This window comes from Lampetra planeri, chromosome 18 (assembly GCF_965212315.1).
Source record: "Lampetra planeri chromosome 18, kcLamPlan1.2.h2, whole genome shotgun sequence".
NCBI lineage: Eukaryota > Metazoa > Chordata > Hyperoartia > Petromyzontiformes > Petromyzontidae > Lampetra > Lampetra planeri.
Window position 1 is genome coordinate 11,170,995 of NC_136124.1, and position 18,825 is coordinate 11,189,819.

An 18,825-nucleotide genomic window follows, 5' to 3' on the forward strand; every position below is an offset into this window, starting at 1 on the left:
TCGTGTAAATAATGTATTGTTTGTTGCTCCTTGTTTGTATGTATGCATGTTGAACTTCTTTGCGCGCACACATTTCCTCCACGCTGTGATGTCGTGTAACTGCCGATGGTCTTAGGCTGTGGTCTGTAAGTCTCTATGTAACTCTATGGATCTCTATGTTACCGTGTAACTGCAATGCCATGTACCTCCTGCCACTGCTGATGATCTGGTGCTGTGGTTGCTGTTGTAAGAAAGCAGCTTCGCTCAATGGGGCCCTTCCTTGGCCAGCTGAAATTAATTCTGAGTTGGAGTCTGGAAATGTGTTCAGGGGACTCCAGTAGGCTCTGCCACAAATGTATGTTCTTTACCTGACGGCATGGAGCACCGAGGATTTCATCATCATCATCATCGTCGTCGTCCGTTAACATTTACAAGCCACCCTTTCAGTGCAACTCGAAGTGCCTGGAGCAAAGGGTAATTTGAGATAATGAGTCTGCAAGGAAGTGATTGCAGACCAAATACAATATTCAAACACAATGCAACATAGACAACACAAGTACAGTGCTGATTGCTGGCTGGGTATTCATGACCTCGATGATGAAATTATTTCACTCTCTTTGATTTTGGGATATTCTATATTACGTTGGTTTGAGACTGTCTGCCCCGGATACATTCACAATTCTGGCAAGTCGGTCTTAATCTCTGCCTACCTTTGTTCCTTTATTTCCTTCCACTTTACCAAAGGCCATGACTCTCTCCGCGTGTTCCTCCGATCGCACCTTTAGGACTCGGTCTAGCTGGCTGGCTCTTTTGTCTCATCCACAATGTGTTCAACCACCACACTGCAGGTGACCCACCATGCTTCTCTCTCTGCTTCTCTCCCCCCCTCCCCCCCTTTTACAAAGTTTTTATGAACGTCTACGGGCACAGCCCCGGTGGCGAGATGTTCACTACCTCGCCTGGTACACAGGTGGTCGTAGAACTCCCTCACTGGACACTTAGCCTCTTGGGCCTTGAGGCCCTGTGCTCGGCAACTGTGATTTTTGTTACAAATAAAAAAATACAATTTGCACCTATTCACAGCGATGATGTGTCCAAGCACTGGCGGAGCCAGTGGGGGGCGGGGGGAGTGGGGTGGCACGTGCCCCCACAATGATCTGTTTGAAATCCCTAATTTCGATCAGATCATTGGAGTATATTAGTAATAAATCGGCATTTTGTGACCCACACTGCCACTGTGTAGCATATTACTATGTGCCAGGGACTCTGAGATGATCGGACAATAGTCTGAGTCCATAATTGGCAATAATTAACGGCAACGCAGTTATAAGTGACTAACAGAATTGTGCGCAGTTGCGTATACAGTACGCGACTTCCCTGAAGGCAAACGTCTTCAGCGAGCGCGATGCCGATCACACGCGGTTCGAATTCGACCCTCGATCGATGGCTGCGCCATCGCCGCACACGCATCGAATAAAAAGCGAGGGACATGTCCTTAATTACTAACAACTCCTATGATTCTTCATTGCTGGCTCCGCCATTGTGTCCAAGTGCTTTAGTTCACACCTTTTTATTACGGCGGACAGTATTTGCTTGTTCACCGGATCTCACGGAGCACGCTTCCGTTGGTTCTTCCTGCTGTCGATGGGACACACGCAATCAGCCGACTTCTCCAGCTGCACAGCTCAGCGGCTCTGATCTTCCTCCTATCTTACCCTAATCGGATCTCCCTCCAAATTACCCATCTGGGATTATACAAAGCAATCATTGCCCCCTGCTGGTAGACTAACGCCTGTTTGCAGGCCAGATGCCGAATTATCCTGTGTTGCGCAGGGACAGCTGCCAATGGGCACCCCTTTCAAAGTATTGCAATGAGATGCGAGACGTTAAGCAGTTTGAGATGTCCCAGCCTACAGGAGGGTGGCTCTATCAAAAAACAAATCGTCATCATCGTCGTCGTCTTCTGCGTGTACCATCCAGGCTTCACTTGCATCACAGCGTAGGGCATAGCTCTCAGCTTTGCGTATCCCGTATGTAGCCATCCACCCATCGGAGGTGTGGGGGAAGGACAGCAAAATAAACACAAAAATCCGTTCTAAAGAAATTCGTGTATTCAATGTAGATGATTTAAAAGTGCACAGCTCCAGTGGCTTCCTATTGTCGGACGGAAGGCTTTCCTAAAGCGAGCACACACAGCTTTAATGGGAAACAAAATATTAAATGCTTTGCGGTTTGGAAACTTTAATGGAATAAAAAACGAAATAACATCACATACAGATGGACGTCGCGATCGGTAATTGTAATGCACATCCCGAATTTTAATTAGCGTTGCGGAGAAGGGCCAACTCCAGCCCCAGCGTCCTTACGTTCTCGGCCGCCATTTTGAGTGTATTGGGTTGGCGGGGGCTGAGGTTTTTATGCCCCCGTAAATATGAAAGGAATGTTTTTTTAATCGATAAATCTGGATTAATAAATGTTCACAACAATCCTGTGAGGACTGAACTTTGGCCGTCTCCGAATAATAACATTTTAATTTAACTTGAATGTGGCTTAACGCCCTCTGTTTTTATCCAGATATATTTCCATCGTGGAGTGAAAGTTAATCCCCCCATAATAAAAAGCACTTGTTTTACAGCTTAACTATGTTGGTTGAAAATTAATTCATTTTAATGCCGAACAGCTCTAACCACGGGGTGGGGAGCGGTGGGGAGTGGTGGTACAGCGGTTAGCGCACTGCGCCACGAGCCCAGCGACCCGAACTTGAATCCGGGCCACGGCGAGCATGAGAAACGAGTGACATCTGAACCACTGCTGCGCCCACCTCCACCACCCAATTAACCAACTCGCACTGACCATCGTGGTGAAGTATGGTTAAACACCCCCCCCTCAACCCCCCATGACCAATGCGGAGTGAGGAGACCTTCATCCAGCAGTGGATTGGCAAAGGGTATGTGCGTTATATCGCATAATACCTACAAAATAATGTTTTCGTTATATGTCGAAAGAGAACGTAACATGGAGAGATGGAGCGCTGAAATCGGCTCGCATGCATGCGCTAGGTGGATCGTGAGAGATGGCAGTGGCTTGGGGAGGGGGGCGAAGGGGGGTAGTGGTGGTGCTCTTCCATCAGAAGCAGGTTAATCCTGGCTGATGACAATGCCAACGACGATGATAAACGTACGACTGCAGGCCAAGGTGTTTTAAATCGCGTCGGCACGTAGGGGAGAGAGTCTGGGCTGGAGTCGGGTGCGGGCGGGATGGGGCAGGCGTTGACATCTGCTGCAACATGCCGACCTTCGTTCATTCCGTGGCCACACCCAGAGCCAATTAGGCAATTACAGCGCCCGGCCAGTGTCTACACGCTGGACCAGTCTGGCAGGATGTCTCTCCTAAGAGTCCCTTTTGGATAACTGCACCATTCCCTGGCTGCGCTGTTGAATGGGTGCGCACACGCCAAGGGTATAAGTTACAATCGCCACGCATCGACGGGGGGTCTGTACTGCAGGTTGCCCGGGGAGCCGATGCCAGACGCGCCGAGCGAGCTTCTGCAGGAACCAAGGAGAACGAGGTTTAAGATCTGGAAGAATGCTCCCGGCACACGGAGTGAAACGTCGGGCGTGACGCCGAACGGCGCACGGGGTAGCACGACCCCAAAACGTAACGGAGAGCTTACGCAGCGCAACCGTGGGAAACCGGCGCAGTCGGCGTCGCTCTCCTCTAAGAGCGCGCACTCGCAGAAAGGATTGTCAGTTTTTAAAAAAATCCATTGATTGAAAGTAATTTGAACTAAAATCACTGGCTGCTGTGTGATTTGTGTTCATGTGACCCTGGCGCTGAGCTCGGCGCTGTCGGGAGGTTGTGGGGTCAGTATCTAAAAGTTAAACATGCATACATGTATGTTGAACTTCTTTCGCACCTTACGTCGCCAACCGTGCTCACCGGTGGTACGGGATGGCTGGAACGAGTCCTCCAGCTTCCATAAAAGGAGAACCGCTTTGAGAGACGTCACCAGTTGACTCGCCATTCTGGTGACCGGCCTCTGCCGTAGGAATGTTGGAATTGTCACCCAATGGGCTCATCTGCCAACAGGGATGAGCCACAGTGCAACATTTCATTGAGATACCGTGACGGATTTTTAAAAATATTTTGTTTTACGTAAGCAAACCCCATCGATGTTTAGAAGATGTTCGTTTTCAAGTACCCGGAATGTGCCTGATCTCAATCCGTTCTTGAATGCTAAGCAAGCTCGAGCCTGGAGCGTGCTTGGATGGGTGACCACCACCCTTGCCGGGCTGGCAAGGCTATGGGGGCCGTGCTACGTGGTGGCGGTGGAGAGCAGAGAAGCGGTGCAGTAAAACCCACCGTTGTACTCTGCTCAGCTCCTGCCGTGCGTCTATGCCTCCATCCTTCACCAGCATGCAAAAAACCGCACCACAACCCAGAGGCACGCACCCAGCAGTGGAATTTAAGCTCTTTTAAAAACTCTTTTCATTTTTGCCAGGTGTAAGGCCCTCTGAGCTCTGTCGCTCTTTTTCAGCAGCGACCTGGCCACAAATGATAGCTCAACGAAGTGGCTTATGATGTGGAAATGTATTGCAGCCAAATACTCTAAACGCACGTTATATATATATGGAGGGATAAACCGGAGGACCCAGACAAAAATCCACGCGACCACGGGGAAAGAGACACGCAAACACCAAATATACAGGCATCGGGATCGGGATCGAACCCACGACCTCCTGTATACCAGGCGAGGTGGCGAACATCTCGCCACCGGGGCTGTGCTTGTAAACGTCCATTGTAATGTATAACTGCTATAAATGTTTGGTGGAGAAGCGACACGGCGCGGGTTGTGGTGGTGGCGGCGGCGGCTGGCACCGTGGCGCTGCGTGCATTGGGCCCCTGCGTGGATTGGCGGGGCTAAAGTCTCGACCTGTCAACTCCCACGTGGAATGGGGAGTGCCCGCCGCATACCTTCACAGCGACAACGCATACTTTGTGCGGTGGTTCTCGCAGCAGTGGAGGGGGGGGGTGCGCGGGGGAGGGGAGTGCAGCAGGGTCTTTTTTTATTGATCCCGGTTGGCAAACAACTGCCCCCTGGGGGAACGGGGGGAGTGGCACGGAACTTTGAATGCAGTTCACTTACTATCTTTTTTTTTCTCTCCGAATTTTATTCCGGGTCGTGTTTAATTCGCGGTTTTAGCGAACTGAACACACGGGCCTCGGTGGTCCAAAAACGCGAAGCGGTCCGTAACAAACCGCACTGTTGTAAGCGCAATAGGCAATAGCAACGACGATGAGAAGCACTGTTTACAACGCACGCCGTTATTCGTGAATACGGACGCGACGTTCGAACGAGAATTCGGCCTGAATGAGTGAATACGTTTCCTGGACTCAAGTAAGGGGGTAATGTTTATAAGGACTCGGGAGACGAGACGATGGGAGGCTATTCCAAAGGCGAGAATGACTTTGACCCCCGTGGTGTGGTAGTGGAACAAATTGCAGTGAGCAGTGCACCACTCTGACACAGAACAATTCCCTCTTCTCTGTCAGAGACCAGTCACAAACCGCTTCTGACATCACTTGTTGATTAATGCTTGAGGCACTCCTTATATATTGCCCCGCACAGAGTATTTGTTGCGTGTCAGTCAAAACAATGATTACATTTTTACAGACCTGGAACAAACGAACATTAATATAAAATGTCTCATTTAATTAGATTTTATAAGCAGTCAGACCGAGGCCATCAAACCTCCCCTTCACTTGCTGACTTGAGAACCCGGTTTAATGGCAGGCGACTGAAACTCGGATTCAAACCCAGGGTCTCGGCACCCCTCGCTCGCCTCTCTGGCACGGTGTTGGACCCCTTGAGCCCTCTTCCGATACCTTGCTTCCACAACCGATTTGAGAACCATCCTGGCACTGAATCAGGCCTCAGCTACGATGCCTGGGCTGTCTGTTTCTGTTCACACGTCGGCCCAATCGGAACGGTGCGCGCGATCGGCTCCAAGTGGCCGGAGGAGCCCCTCTTCAGAGGGAGTTCCGTCCGCTGTCAGCAACCCGGGCACGACCTCCGAACTGGTGACCCCGTCAAAGAGATGCGTGCACTGTGATATCGATCGCGCCGGCTAGACCAACAAGCCAGCTGTGTTGGTCATAAAATAACGATGGTCGGCAAGTACATACCGAGAGCGCACGCAACAAATGGAGTTGACTCCCACTGCCATCGTCATCATCAGCACTGCGTTGTGATAGAGAACAAATACGGAAGGGCGAGTGTTTCAGGTCGCGACCCTGGCCCAGCAGCAAGCAGTCCACACTGCAGTGCGCAGAGTCTTTGCACGCATTTGAAAAATTTGAAGGAGGTCAAATCCACTTGTTAATTTATTAATGCTTCGCTGTCAAGAGCATCTGTCACCACGGATGTGCAAGTGGGAAAAACATTTGCGAGTGAACTTTCGTTCGAAACTTTACTCCACGTCGTCGCTCCGTTGCCAAGCGGCCTCGGTGGCCGGGCATTGGGACACGGTGCCTCCGCCTGAAGCGAGACGTCCTGCGTCACCGTGCCGTCCGCACAGCAGTGCGGCTGTCCTACAAGGCCACGATCAGTCACGGCCAATCTCAGGTTCCTAGGTCTCCGAACCTTGTTAACTCTGTCTCTCTGGCCTGTCTATTAATGTGCTACGAAGAGGTTTATTGTCCCTCCCCCCGCAGCTCCAATGAGCACGTTTGGCTATGTTTGGAGCGAAATAAGTTTAACATACATACATATAAGGGCCATTTCCTGAAACGTCGCCTGTTATCCTGGACGTGTGAAAATGAGCCATATAGCTCATCGGATTCCTCCAGTATAAATAAATATTCTGATTCTGTAATCCTCTTTTAAGGCCACAGTGTTATTGATGATTGTGTTGAGTTTATTTGCGAATTAAGATGTTTACACCTGGAATGGCTGTGTTCACATGCACTTCCTCTTGCATTTATGAAGAGGTGAACAGTTGTTTAAAAGGCCTGACTCTGCTGTTGAGACCCTGAAAGTCTAAACCGGTCCAGAGAGTATTCTTCTTTCAACAAATGCCACTGCAAAACATCGGTATGGGAAGGCCCATAGGCTAATGGACTAAAATAAATATTTCACGTGGAGAAATGGATTTCCTCTCTCGTCCTTTTATATTCACAGCTACCCATCCGCTCATTATAAATTCAAGAGACCTTCCTGCCCGTGCATTATATATTCACAACCAGTCTACTTCTTGTGACAATGACCAAGAAGTCATGGAGGTCGTGAACATAAAATGAACGGACGGAAAGTAAAATGTTTGCAACGGACTTCCTGTTCGTTCGTAGAATGTTTTTTGTTTAATCGCCCGTACGCATTCCGCCGCAGCGCGCATTCAATTTTTTTCGTACAAATGTGCAATGGTCCCGATGACGGTCTCGGGGAGTTTGCTGCGCGTGTGTGCAAGTCGAGAACGGCGGGCCGTGTCAAGTGGGGCTCCCTGCCATCGCTGCGATCTGTGCGGCTTCGGTAGCGCGGTTGGGGGGGTGGATGTTCGGGCTGACACCTGGGTAGGAGGAGAGTGAGGGTGTGGGATGGGGCTGCCGCAGCCTGACCTCCAGGGGACCTCCACGAGAGGTCAGACTGTGGCAGGAATGAATGGCGTCCGTCTGCCGTTGCTACCATTAAACTCTCACCGGTTATCGGGCCTTGCTAGCGTTGCCACCTAAAAGACCCAGTGCCAGCGGAGCATTATAAAAAGTGCTGCTGCCTCGAAGAAGCCTCAGCTGCTTCATGTTGCCTTAGAGAAAGACGCCTGATGGCTAACAGATGTTGGACGTCCCATGGTGGCCCTCGCAAAGGGATGGGGCATTTTGCGTGCTGCAGCATTTCCGTGTTAATACATCACCCTCAATTGATATCGCCGAAGCTGAGTCGACCTAGGGGAGACCCAGGGCTGGTTCAGGTAATCAACACTGTCGTTGGCCGTGAGCGGGAATTGTACTCTGGTTGCCAAAAAAAAAGACAGATCCCCGCCGTGTAGCCTTAACAGACTGTTGGGAAAAGTGCTGTTAGCGAGCAGCGCCTATGAAGGCCGGAACGGCACACGAGGGGTGGGTGGCCAGCACCACACCAGGCCGCCTTTGTCTCCCCAGTGGCGATGTTTATACCCCACATCAGGTCCTCATCTGAGGCGGTGTCGACTTAGGAACCGGTTCAGATAATTGTTACTGGCGGTGGCCGTGAGTGGGAAATCAAACGCGTATCACCGGGTTCGTAGCGCAGTGCGCTAACCGCTACTCTGCCACTCCCCACGCTACCACTCCCCTACACACACATTAACCCACACACCTACACACACACTTCACAGGTGCCATTATCACTTCTAAGAGGCCCTTGCAATGACAGAGGGTGACTGAGCATATGACAACTCGAACACAAAGTTTTGCCGGGTTCAAAATCTTACCCCTCTCGCACTCGATTCGTGTGGCTGTGATGGATAAGTAATCTTGGCAGGCTATTTGGAAGTGGTAGGCCTCACGTGGCCACGGATCATGTGAAATGAAGTCGTGGGCCGCTCACAGTCCGCTGCTGGATGCGAGATCCCCATCCCGTCATAAACCAGAGCTTGCAGTGGTTGTAATTGATTAATGTTTTATAATGCAAGAATGCCATGAGGTTAATGACTCTGGGATGGTTGAGTGACTTGTCCGGATTTGTTTTTGTTAAAACTTTCACCAGTGAGTCCATGGTGGTGGCGGTCGCCTGCGATCCATCGGTTTTGAGGAGGGGGTTGGCAGATAGCACAACTTTGTGAAACTTCCAGACTTGCCGGGCTGTGCGTGAGGCTTGAGACGATAGTGCAGAAGTGTGCGCATGAACCTGTCTGCGTGGGCTTTTGAGCATTCGCCATTACATTTGCGTGTTTGCAGCAGACTCTCTCTCATTTCCTCCCACACGCATGACACTCCTTAAAAGGGTTGGTGGATTGTTCAAATGTTGCAAAACTCCCTTCACGTGGGCGTCAAAGAGGTATGTGTATTGAACTTCTTTCGCATCGTATGTAGCCAACCGTGCTAATTTGAGGTGTCAAACCCTGGCTTACCAGGAGAAGGCAGTACACTGAAGTGTGGACGAATGTCATCTGGTCCTTCTGTGTGGGATCGAGTGTTTCCCCCTCGCATGCGTGGGTTTTCTCCAGGTACTTCAGTTTCCTCCCACATGTGAACACTCATTTTAGTTGGTTGTTTCCCACACCTCCGATTATCATGGTGAAAGAAGTTCAACATGCATACATACAAAACATGAATGTATAGAGAATTGCAGAGCTTGGACAATTGTTGGTAGCGACGGCTCAATGCCTGACTGGTGCCTTCCAGCTTGGTCTGTGGTCTTAGTGACTTTGAGATGCAATTTGCATGGACCACGACTCGATATAAAACGAAGCATTCAACATTAAAATGCAATTAACCCAAACATGCTCTTGAAATATGCTCTTGAGTCTCAAGACTCGGTGAGTCTATCCTTTGATAACTGACGTCATTATCACGATTGTATGAATTGTATTGAGCTCTAAAAATAATGTGCAGTGTGTTCACATATTTGGCTACGCGGCTTAATGGGACACACGACACGGGAGTTGTGTGTGTGCTGAATGTCTGTCGTTGCAATTCTTGTTTTGCAGAAATTGTGGACGGAAACACAAAGATGACGCTGGGTATGATCTGGACCATCATCCTCCGCTTTGCCATCCAGGACATCTCGGTAGAAAGTGAGTGACGCACCGACAGATTCTATGTAGGCAGCTTCACGGCCGCCCTTCGGTGGAAGATTGCAAGTAAAATAAACCCACTATATTGCACATTTGTAAATTCGTACCGCGGGCTGTGTATCACAAGCCGCTCAGCACGAAAGTTTTAAGCTTCGTGATTGAGAGAGATCGTCTGGAATCGTGACCAGGATCACTTTGTAGCCAGCGGCGTAACTCGGTCGGCGCTGGCCCTGGCGCATGGCATGAAGTGGGGTGGCTCCATGCCCACTTCCCCCCTCCTCCTCGTGCCCCGGCGCCCGGGACCCCCTCCTCCATCCCGTGGGCCCCCGGTGCAGTTGCACCGCCTGCACACTCAACAGCTACGCCGCTAACTGCAGAGCGAAATGTCCACCGTAGTGGTTCATCCCGTACAGCGGTGGCGTCGCTAGAGTGCTCCTGTCTGCCACTTTACATTCTGACTTACTAAGTTAAACATGTGTAACAGGTTCCGGAGACACTTGTAGAGGTAACTTCTTTATTACAATACAACACTCCAACAGTCCAACAGTCCAACAGTCCAACAGTCCTGATACTCTGTTACAGCCTAGGTACACAGCCTAGCTACACAGCCTAGATACTCTACTCTGGCTACGCTCCGGAACTCGCCCTCACAAGGTCGTAGAGTCGGGAGTTCCAGAGTCCCAGCGCTGGCTCTCACAGCATCCCCGGGTCTTCAGATGGCTGGTCGTGGGTCTTGGGTCTTGAGTTACAACTGGGCCCCGATCGTCCAGGGAGCTCTCCTTTTATGCCTGGTACAACGAGGGGTGGGGCCGTGTGCGCCCCCAGATATCCCACAGAGCACACACAGCCCCCCCCTTTGGCGGCGCCAAGGGGATTAAGCGTCTGGACCCCCTGGGAACTCAACGCCTGGCGCCCAGAGGCTTAGCGTCTGGACCCACCTGGGAACCCAGAGCCCCCAGCAGCCCCTCCCTTCTTATGTCACTACACATGTAAGAGTTTTTTTTATTAATCATGGTGCTACTACATAAATATTGCTGTTTTTTTAAATGTAACATTTGTCTCGCGCAAGCACCTTAATCATTTACGTTGTGACGGAATGAGATCGATGTCTGTTATTTGAAACGGTGATAACCCAGTGGAGGGCACACCTCTTATTTTTCAATGTACAGTCTCGCGGTATATCCTGCAATTATGATGCAGGATATACCGCAGGCTTGCGGCCCACCGTGATATGAAACACAGCGTCGGTTGTTCGCATTTTTTTTGCATAATGCCCCCATTGTCCGTGTTTCCTCCCCTTCCCTTCCTGCCGAGTCAAAACATTCTCTGGGACCTCTGTGTTTGTTTTTTTTCATCGCACAGGCGACAACCGCGCTGCAAAACGTGTACAGTTCCTTTTTGTTGCAACTTGTTTTCGAGAAAACGTCGCAAAACAGAAGCACATCCTACAGAGAGACTGGGACCCACCCGCACCACCCCCTTGGCCATAGAAATGTGAAATTTCCACCGTTAGTTCTGAGTGTGTCATGGGGGTTATTTGATTGTACTTCACTACGCTGGTCAGTGTGGGTTGAAGGCACAGGGTATATACGTTAGAGCGTCGAAGTACCGTACAACAATGGATTTATTTTTCACAGCCCTCGGCCATCAACGTAGCCCTGAAGCAGCCTAAAGCCACCTGTTTTAAGAATGGTGGTTGCCCATCCTAGTGCTATCCAGGTTCAACCCTGCTTATCTTCCGAGATGGCTCGTGTGTTCTCGGTGATTCGGCACCAGGCGATGAGCCGGTGTCTTTTTCGCAAATGTTATTGCAACGTACAGACCGGTCCACTTCTGGTGTTTATATTTGCGTCACAGAGTCAACAGGGAGTGCTGGCGCATTCTGTGTGTGTGTGTGCGTGTGTGCGCGTGTGTGCGCGCGTGTGCGTGTGTATGCGTGTGTGCGCGTGTGCGCGTGGGTGTGCGTGTGTGTTGTGTCGCGCACGTACACACGCACGCTGTTGTTCCATGCCCGTTGTACACAGTGTTTCCCCGTCGCTTCACCGTTCACTCGTTTCGCCTAATTAGCCCCAGACGCTTGGTGATCGAAATGCACTGGGGAGCTATGAATAGAACCCGGCGGTCGATGCGCCGTGCGCGTTATTTAGAAGTCTGCTGCGAGGAGCGGCGGCGGCGGCGCAATCCTTAAGCATGCTCAGCTGTGATCCCACTGACCTCGGTTGGATTCCGGGCCACAGCTTCCGTAGCATCGGCGGTGCAAGTGATATCTGAACCAGTCCTGGCCTCCAACCCACATGTCACCAACCTATTCACGAGGAGGCCTTCAAATCGGCAGCGAACTGACAAGGAGCTCAAAATTATTGTTGTCGCACCTCCGATGAGCACGGTTGGCTACGTACGGTGCAAAATAAATTAATCGTACGTACATATATTTTTTTCTAGGTCTCAGGGTCCCAGACTGCATTGCTTTGGGGTGGCATTGCCCTTGCATTCAGTTCGTGCGAAAATATCTTCTGAGAGTAGAATACAAATCCGTATGGCCCAGAGTGTCTCTGCGATCACAGTGCTTGACTCGCAATCACTGTTGCCGGTTTAAACCCCAGTGTGGTGTCGATTCAGCCCGGCAGTGCCTCTAGGCTCTGTGTATGCATGTTGAACTTCTTTCGCACCATACGTAGCCAACCACGCTGATCGCTTAGGTGGTCCTAGTCGATCACATTTGGACAACGTCAGAAGTGAGCAAGTGTTCATTTTGCAGGTATAAACTGGCACCCACGGTGGCACCGTGGGATTTCCGCCGCTGGTCCAGTGCCGTGAATGGGGAAGAACAGCCAACCCCTTCGCCGCTTTGAGCAGAGGGCCACCGGCTTGTTGTTTTGGACTTTAGAACGCATTCCATTATTTAGTGCAAACGGGAGTTCGGGTGAGCAGTTGGTTGGGGGTCAGTGGCTTTTGTTCGGCGGAGGCTGTGCGTGCAAGTCGTGGTGGCAGGCGTCGATTCGTTTTGACTGGGAAGAGCTCCCCCGGCAAGAAAGTGCCCTCTGTGACGGGCGGTTACGTGCAACGGGCCTCGCTAGTTTTACGATTACCCAGCACAAATGGCAGAGAAGACCCCATCCCCCCGCACCGCGGTCACACACAGGGCGCAACACGCGCGGTTGCGTTGACGTCCCGGCCATGGAAACAGTCACTGGCAGAGTTTGCCGCGACTTGCTTGGTTAGCGTTGCACCAACGCAATTGGGTGGCCTCTGAGCATCGCTTGCAACTGCGTGTGCAGATTCGTGCGTGCCTTGTAGTCCAAATATTTACCCGTTTCTGTATACGCCCAGTAAAAGGTGAATTACATGATAATTTACCCTTCACAAAGTCCCTTTTATGGGTGATTTAAAGATATTGATATGACTCAAGTTTTGCCGGTTCAGGCGGTAGCAACAAGGATAATATTTGGTCTTGGCCCTTGGATTAATAACCTCTTGTATTTGGTGCATAGAAGCCAGATGGATTGTTCCATCAGAAAACAGTGAGAGATGGCTGCAGTTGCTTGGGGAGGCCTTCATCCAGCAGTGGATAGACTGTGGCTGCTGCTGCTGCCGCTGCTGACGATGACAAAGTGTATACCATACATGGCGAGCGCACTTCCTCTCCGACAGCGCTCGCTCGTAATAAAAACAAGACAATGACGACACCGCTCTCGTCCGCGTGTGCAGACACGTCCGCCAAGGAGGGGCTGCTGCTGTGGTGTCAGAGGAAGACCGCCCCCTACAAGAACGTCAACATGCAGAACTTCCACACCAGGTGAGCTCCCGACAGTGGCGGCGCTCCCTCTCCCACTCTCCCACTCTCCCGCTCTCCCGTCGCGCAAAATGCCGTTTGCGTTCACGGCAGCGCGGAGCGGCTCCGCAAAAGCGCCGCCACCGCACGCGGTTTCGGAATACGATGTCCGACGTTTTGCTCCGTGCTTGCCTGGAGCTTTTGCGGGAACTACCCCCCCCACTCACCGCACTCGGTGGTGTTGAGATGGCACTGATTCGGTTATTGCTGAATTTCAAAACCAAAGAGAATGCCATTTTACGCAGATATGTTTGTAGTGTCTTGGAAGTCCCCTGACCTCGAAGGGCAACGAGTTCCAGAGTTTTGGTGCCGCAACTGCAAAGGCACCGTCACCCTTGGAGTGTGAAGCCGAGACCGTGCGACAGTGAGCAATGCACAACCTGAGGATCTTACCGATCTCGATGGACTACATGGCTGAAGGAGGTCATGAATGGAAGGCCTTGAAAAACCGTCGACCTTTTGGTTGACGGTAAGTGGACGGTGATCCGAGGGAGCCCATTGCAAGCGTTCGTGCGAAAAAAAGCGTCTCCGCGCTTCCTCCCGCGCTGCGCCTCAGCGCGGGAGGAAGTGCCGCCGATGAGGGGCCCAAAGCTCTTTGCGCCATCGTTGCGTTTTTGTCCCCTCGCCCATCGCTTTTCAGTGGCGGGGAGGAAAAGAGTGAAAGAAAAAAAAATCGACAGGAAAGCCCACGAGCGTGCCCTTATTTCACGTGAGGATAATTGAGTTCATTAATAAAAATAATAACAAGAAAGCAAGCCACTGTCAGAATGGCATCGCATTCAGTTCCATTGAAGCTACCATGCTCCGCCAATCACTCTCTTCCGCTGAAGCTCACAATTTGCGACAAAGACAACGTCTATTATTTTTATCATTTATTTTTATTTTGACCTATCTGACTTTACCAAAAAAAACCTAAGAGTATGAATCCTTGCAGTCACGATAGCTTCAAATCTAGAATTAAAGACAACGTCCAACTCCCAAGGTCTCATTTTACAGCGTCCAACCCCCCGACCTTGAGGTTTTCCCCTCGGTCTCCAACCTCTGGCTGCCACTTCAATAATGCCCTCCTCCACCCTGCACACGTGACCCACCCATCATCACAACCTCCTCTTTTGCGACGACGTCATTGGTGCTTTCCCGCCAACTCTTATTCCAAACTGCCGCATTGATCATCCCCGAGCCTTCCACGATGGCCTTTAGCATCGTTTTCAAGGCACCTGTTTTGAGAGGCCCGGAATCTTAAAAAATATTGCGGTCGAGATCAGTTATTTTAAGAAGAAAAAAAACGGCGGTCTTATTATTATGAAGGCTCGTGTGGCTCCTCCTGTTGGGTTCTGTCTGGGACTGTGTGCTTAATTTGCCTCTTGTGTTGTCTGGTATTCACAGCAGTTGGGTAAAAGTCAACACGTCCTTAAACATTAACGGATTCACCAAACACAATCAAGGCGGGGAAGGGGAGGGAATTGGAATCCACTTCCTGCCACGCCGCGTTAGCCGGGGCAGATTAGTGGAACGGGCACAACATATGCTTTTCCCATTGTTGCCGTATATTTAGCGGTAGCAGACGCTGCCAAACCAAATAATGAAACCGTGTCCCAGCCGTTGCTGGGAGCGGCTCGTGTGTGATGCGTGGCATCGGTCGCCGGGGCAAGTGCTGGCTGGTGATGCACCGCGTGCGTCGCGTGTGTGCGTGTGTGCGTGTCACAGCTGGAAGGACGGGCTGGCATTCAACGCCCTCATCCATCGCCACCGGCCCGATCTCATCGACTACGACAAACTGCGCAAGGTGACGTGTGACCATTGCCACCTCTGCTGCGATGGCTTTGCATAATCCCCCCCCCGAACCACCCAGCCCCCCGTGGTGATGTAATGGATAATAAATTACAAGGTCGTTGTGTTCCGGCCTGTATACACTTTGCGTTAATCTTGAATTGCGTCAACGACAATAGCAACTGCAATTGTTTGATTTCTGCGGTTTTTTTTGTTTTTTCTTTTTGTTCATTGCTTAGCGCCTGAGATCCGATTAGACGCATTCCTGGTGATTTGGTCAATGGCGCACGTTGATAATAATACCCTTTAAAAAGAAATCTATGCCTGGCAGGGGGAAGCCAGCCATCGGCTGTTTAAACTAGAGCGGTGGCCAGACCGCTGGATGAACACTTGGCTATAATGTGGCCAGGTATTTTTGGTTTGAGCCTGCAAGCCCAATCACCTGGAATGCGTCAGATCTCGTCAGCAACGTTTTCCCTTGAATGACTTTATAAAATCTGCTTGGTGGACTTGAGTATGCATGCATGTTTGCATGTATGTTGAACTTCTTTCGCACACTACGTGGCCAACTATGCTCATCGGAGTGGCGCCTAGGCTGGAAAGCACCCAGGCTTAGTGGCACGTGGACTGAGTGGCACGTGGATTGAGTGGCACGTCGGCCGGCAGGCATCTCGGCTCAGTGGCACATGGACTGAGTGGTGTGCAGGCCGGGAGGCACCGACGCTTAGTGGCACCAAGGCTCAGTGGCACGTGGACTGAGTGGTGCGCAGATTTCGGGCTCTGAGCTCAGTTGTGTAACTCGCGTGGCCAGGTGCCAAGTTTCAGGCCACACGTCGGCTTGTAGGGCACGTGCAGCTAACTTTTGATTTGAAACAATTGGACGAGAAGCGGAGAGTACGGTCCGTGTGTTTGTTGTGACGAATGCGTGGCCGGCTGCGGTGCCCCTTTGCTCGGTTTGCAGGATGATCCCATTGGGAACCTGAACAATGCCTTCGAGGTGGCCGAGAAATACCTGGACATCCCCAAGATGTTGGACGCCGAAGGTGACGTTTGCGTGCTTCGGTTTCTCTCGTGACAAAACGGGGCGTCTCCATATGCATGCAGAGCGCTTGGATAATGGAAAGACTTGATGCACGGGTGATGGGAGATTGCATGGTGGTTGATGATGGCATGTGGACAACAGCCAAATACTCTATTTAAAAAAAATATTCCAGGTAAAGCCCACTGAGATGTAAAGCTTTTTCAGAAGCTACCTGGCCACATTATAGCTCAACAAAGTGGCTTATCACATGGAAATGTATAGAAGCCAAATAATCTAAATCCATCCTGAGGGAAAAATTCACGCGACCACTAGAAGAACATGCAAACCCCAAAATATACATGTGTCAGGGTCTGGATCTAACCCACGACCTCCTGTATACCAGGCGAGGTAGTTAACATCTCGCCACCACGGCGCCCTCTTATGCTGTACACGGCAATTGACCAAACATCCCAATGCAGGATCCTACTGAACAATAGTCCATTATATTTTGTGCGTGAATTCATACAAGTCACTAGTCGTGTCCTTTGATATGCTTCATTTTACCAATCACTTGGGCGAAGTATATGGTAAAAAATCCCCAACGCGACCCATACGCATTTGGGGTGGGTGGGGGGAAGGAGAAGGCCCCTCAATCCAGCAGCGTGCGCACACAGGCGCCGTATGTATGTGTCCGTCGCTGTCACGGCTTCTGAGAAGTTTAATGTTCGTGTTGTGTTGTGTGGAGGACAGCGGGTTAACTCCTTGTCTCTCTCTCTGGCTCTCTGTCCACGGTGCAGACATCGTGAACACCGCGCGGCCCGACGAGAAGGCCATCATGACCTACGTGTCGTGCTACTATCACGCCTTCTCCGGGGCCCAGAAGGTGCGTTTGTCGCCACGGCACCCAACCTCTTGCCCACAGTGCTGGAGAACATCTCTTTCTCTCTCTCTCTATAGTGATACAATCGGGCGTGGCGCTGGTGCTTTGCGTTATTAGGTAATGGACTAAATGTGGAATTCGAGTTTTCCCAGTAAACTTGCCAACGTTGGTATGTGGTTGGGCCAATGTTAGCCCAGCGCATTTAAGCGCCGGGAAAAAAAAACGCAAATCCTCATTGTATTCTTATAAGTAGGCGACGGATTTTGTTTAATCAGCGGAAAGGAAATAACATGATTGCATTGGCTTATGGGCATTTTCTCTCATTAATGCTGTTTAAATAACAAACGCAAGTTTTAGGCATTTTTAGCAGTGTCCATATTCTCACAATTTAAATGTAATTTCCTCTCGGCGATTCAACAAAATTGTGTATCCATTTGGTTATTTAGTTTTTTTACATGAAAAACTTTTTTTTTTGCTCCCAGTTAAATTATTTATAGTTACAATTTTGTTTTGCCCCCACTGGTGTTGTCGTGAGATGAAGTCATTTCGATTTGGGACTCGTGGTGAACAGTTGTGTCGGGGAACAGCTCTCTGTGGAAGATGTTGTCATAGAACTACTTTTGAAGTTACTGCAGTAGGCCCTGCAAAGAGTGTTGTTGGGACCAAAAATTAGAGCAATTTTTAGTCCTCGCAGCTTGAAAGTCCAAATTAGGTGAAAAATCTCAATTAACGTCATGGAGGTTTTTCCCCGCAATGCAGTCATTGATTATCACCTCGCCACACTTGCCCATCCCGGTTTAAACACAGACAGCTGACGCCTGCTTTCGTGACCCCAGAACCTCAGCCGTGCCAGCCGTACATTAATTCAATGCAGCATTAACAAAACAAAAATTATCACGTAAAACTTGCAACGACATGAAATAACTTTTCAAACAAAACTCGCAAATGCGGTCAAATGTACTTGTAAGTCAGTGCCGTTTGTTTTAAAGGTGCAGAAATCTCAGAGGAGGTGTGTGTGGGGAAACACAGCAGCACACCGACATGACGGCTCTCTTCCTCGGGCCTATTTAGGATTTTTCTTGTCGCATTTGCTGAGCAGAGGCTGTGGTGGAGGCCTTTACTACAAATCGGCCAGCAACTCGGAGCCTAATGGCGGTACTTGTTAAGGTCGTTTAGAGTATTTGGGTGCAATACATTTCTACACGATAAGCCGCTTCGTTTAGCTATCGTTTGTGGCCAGGTCGCTTATGAAATAGAGCTTTGTCGGAGCTCAGTGGCCCTTACCTGGTAAAATAAAAGTAGAACTGACTAGTCCTCAGAGGTGCGGTTAAAAGTCACCAAGACTGATCCCCCAAAACATACAGAGACCAGCTTTGGAATCCTCCGATGACACATCATGACCGGCCACCTCAAGCAGGCATCCAAGCAGGGCAGAGCCTCTTTGACGATTCCTTTCATAGCAGTAAACAACTCAACACATTTGTCAATAACACTGTGGCATGAAAAGGAAAAGTGTATATATAGCTCATTAATAATGGTCGAGATTCTTTGTTAATTGTGTTTGTGCACCACT

At 50.3% G+C, this 18,825-nt stretch overlaps 1 protein-coding gene across 1 annotated transcript in view; it reads left to right on the forward strand.

Annotated features, from left to right (window-relative positions):
* Nucleotides 1-18,825, forward strand: part of LOC144723651 (alpha-actinin-1-like) — a 78,634-nt gene that overhangs the window by 38,919 nt on the left and 20,890 nt on the right. Inside the window, exons 4-8 of the mRNA XM_078602546.1 lie at nucleotides 9,663-9,749; nucleotides 13,458-13,545; nucleotides 15,289-15,367; nucleotides 16,313-16,394; nucleotides 17,170-17,255. Coding sequence (XP_078458672.1) covers nucleotides 9,663-9,749; nucleotides 13,458-13,545; nucleotides 15,289-15,367; nucleotides 16,313-16,394; nucleotides 17,170-17,255 — 422 coding nt within the window. The remainder of the gene's footprint in view (nucleotides 1-9,662; nucleotides 9,750-13,457; nucleotides 13,546-15,288; nucleotides 15,368-16,312; nucleotides 16,395-17,169; nucleotides 17,256-18,825) is intronic.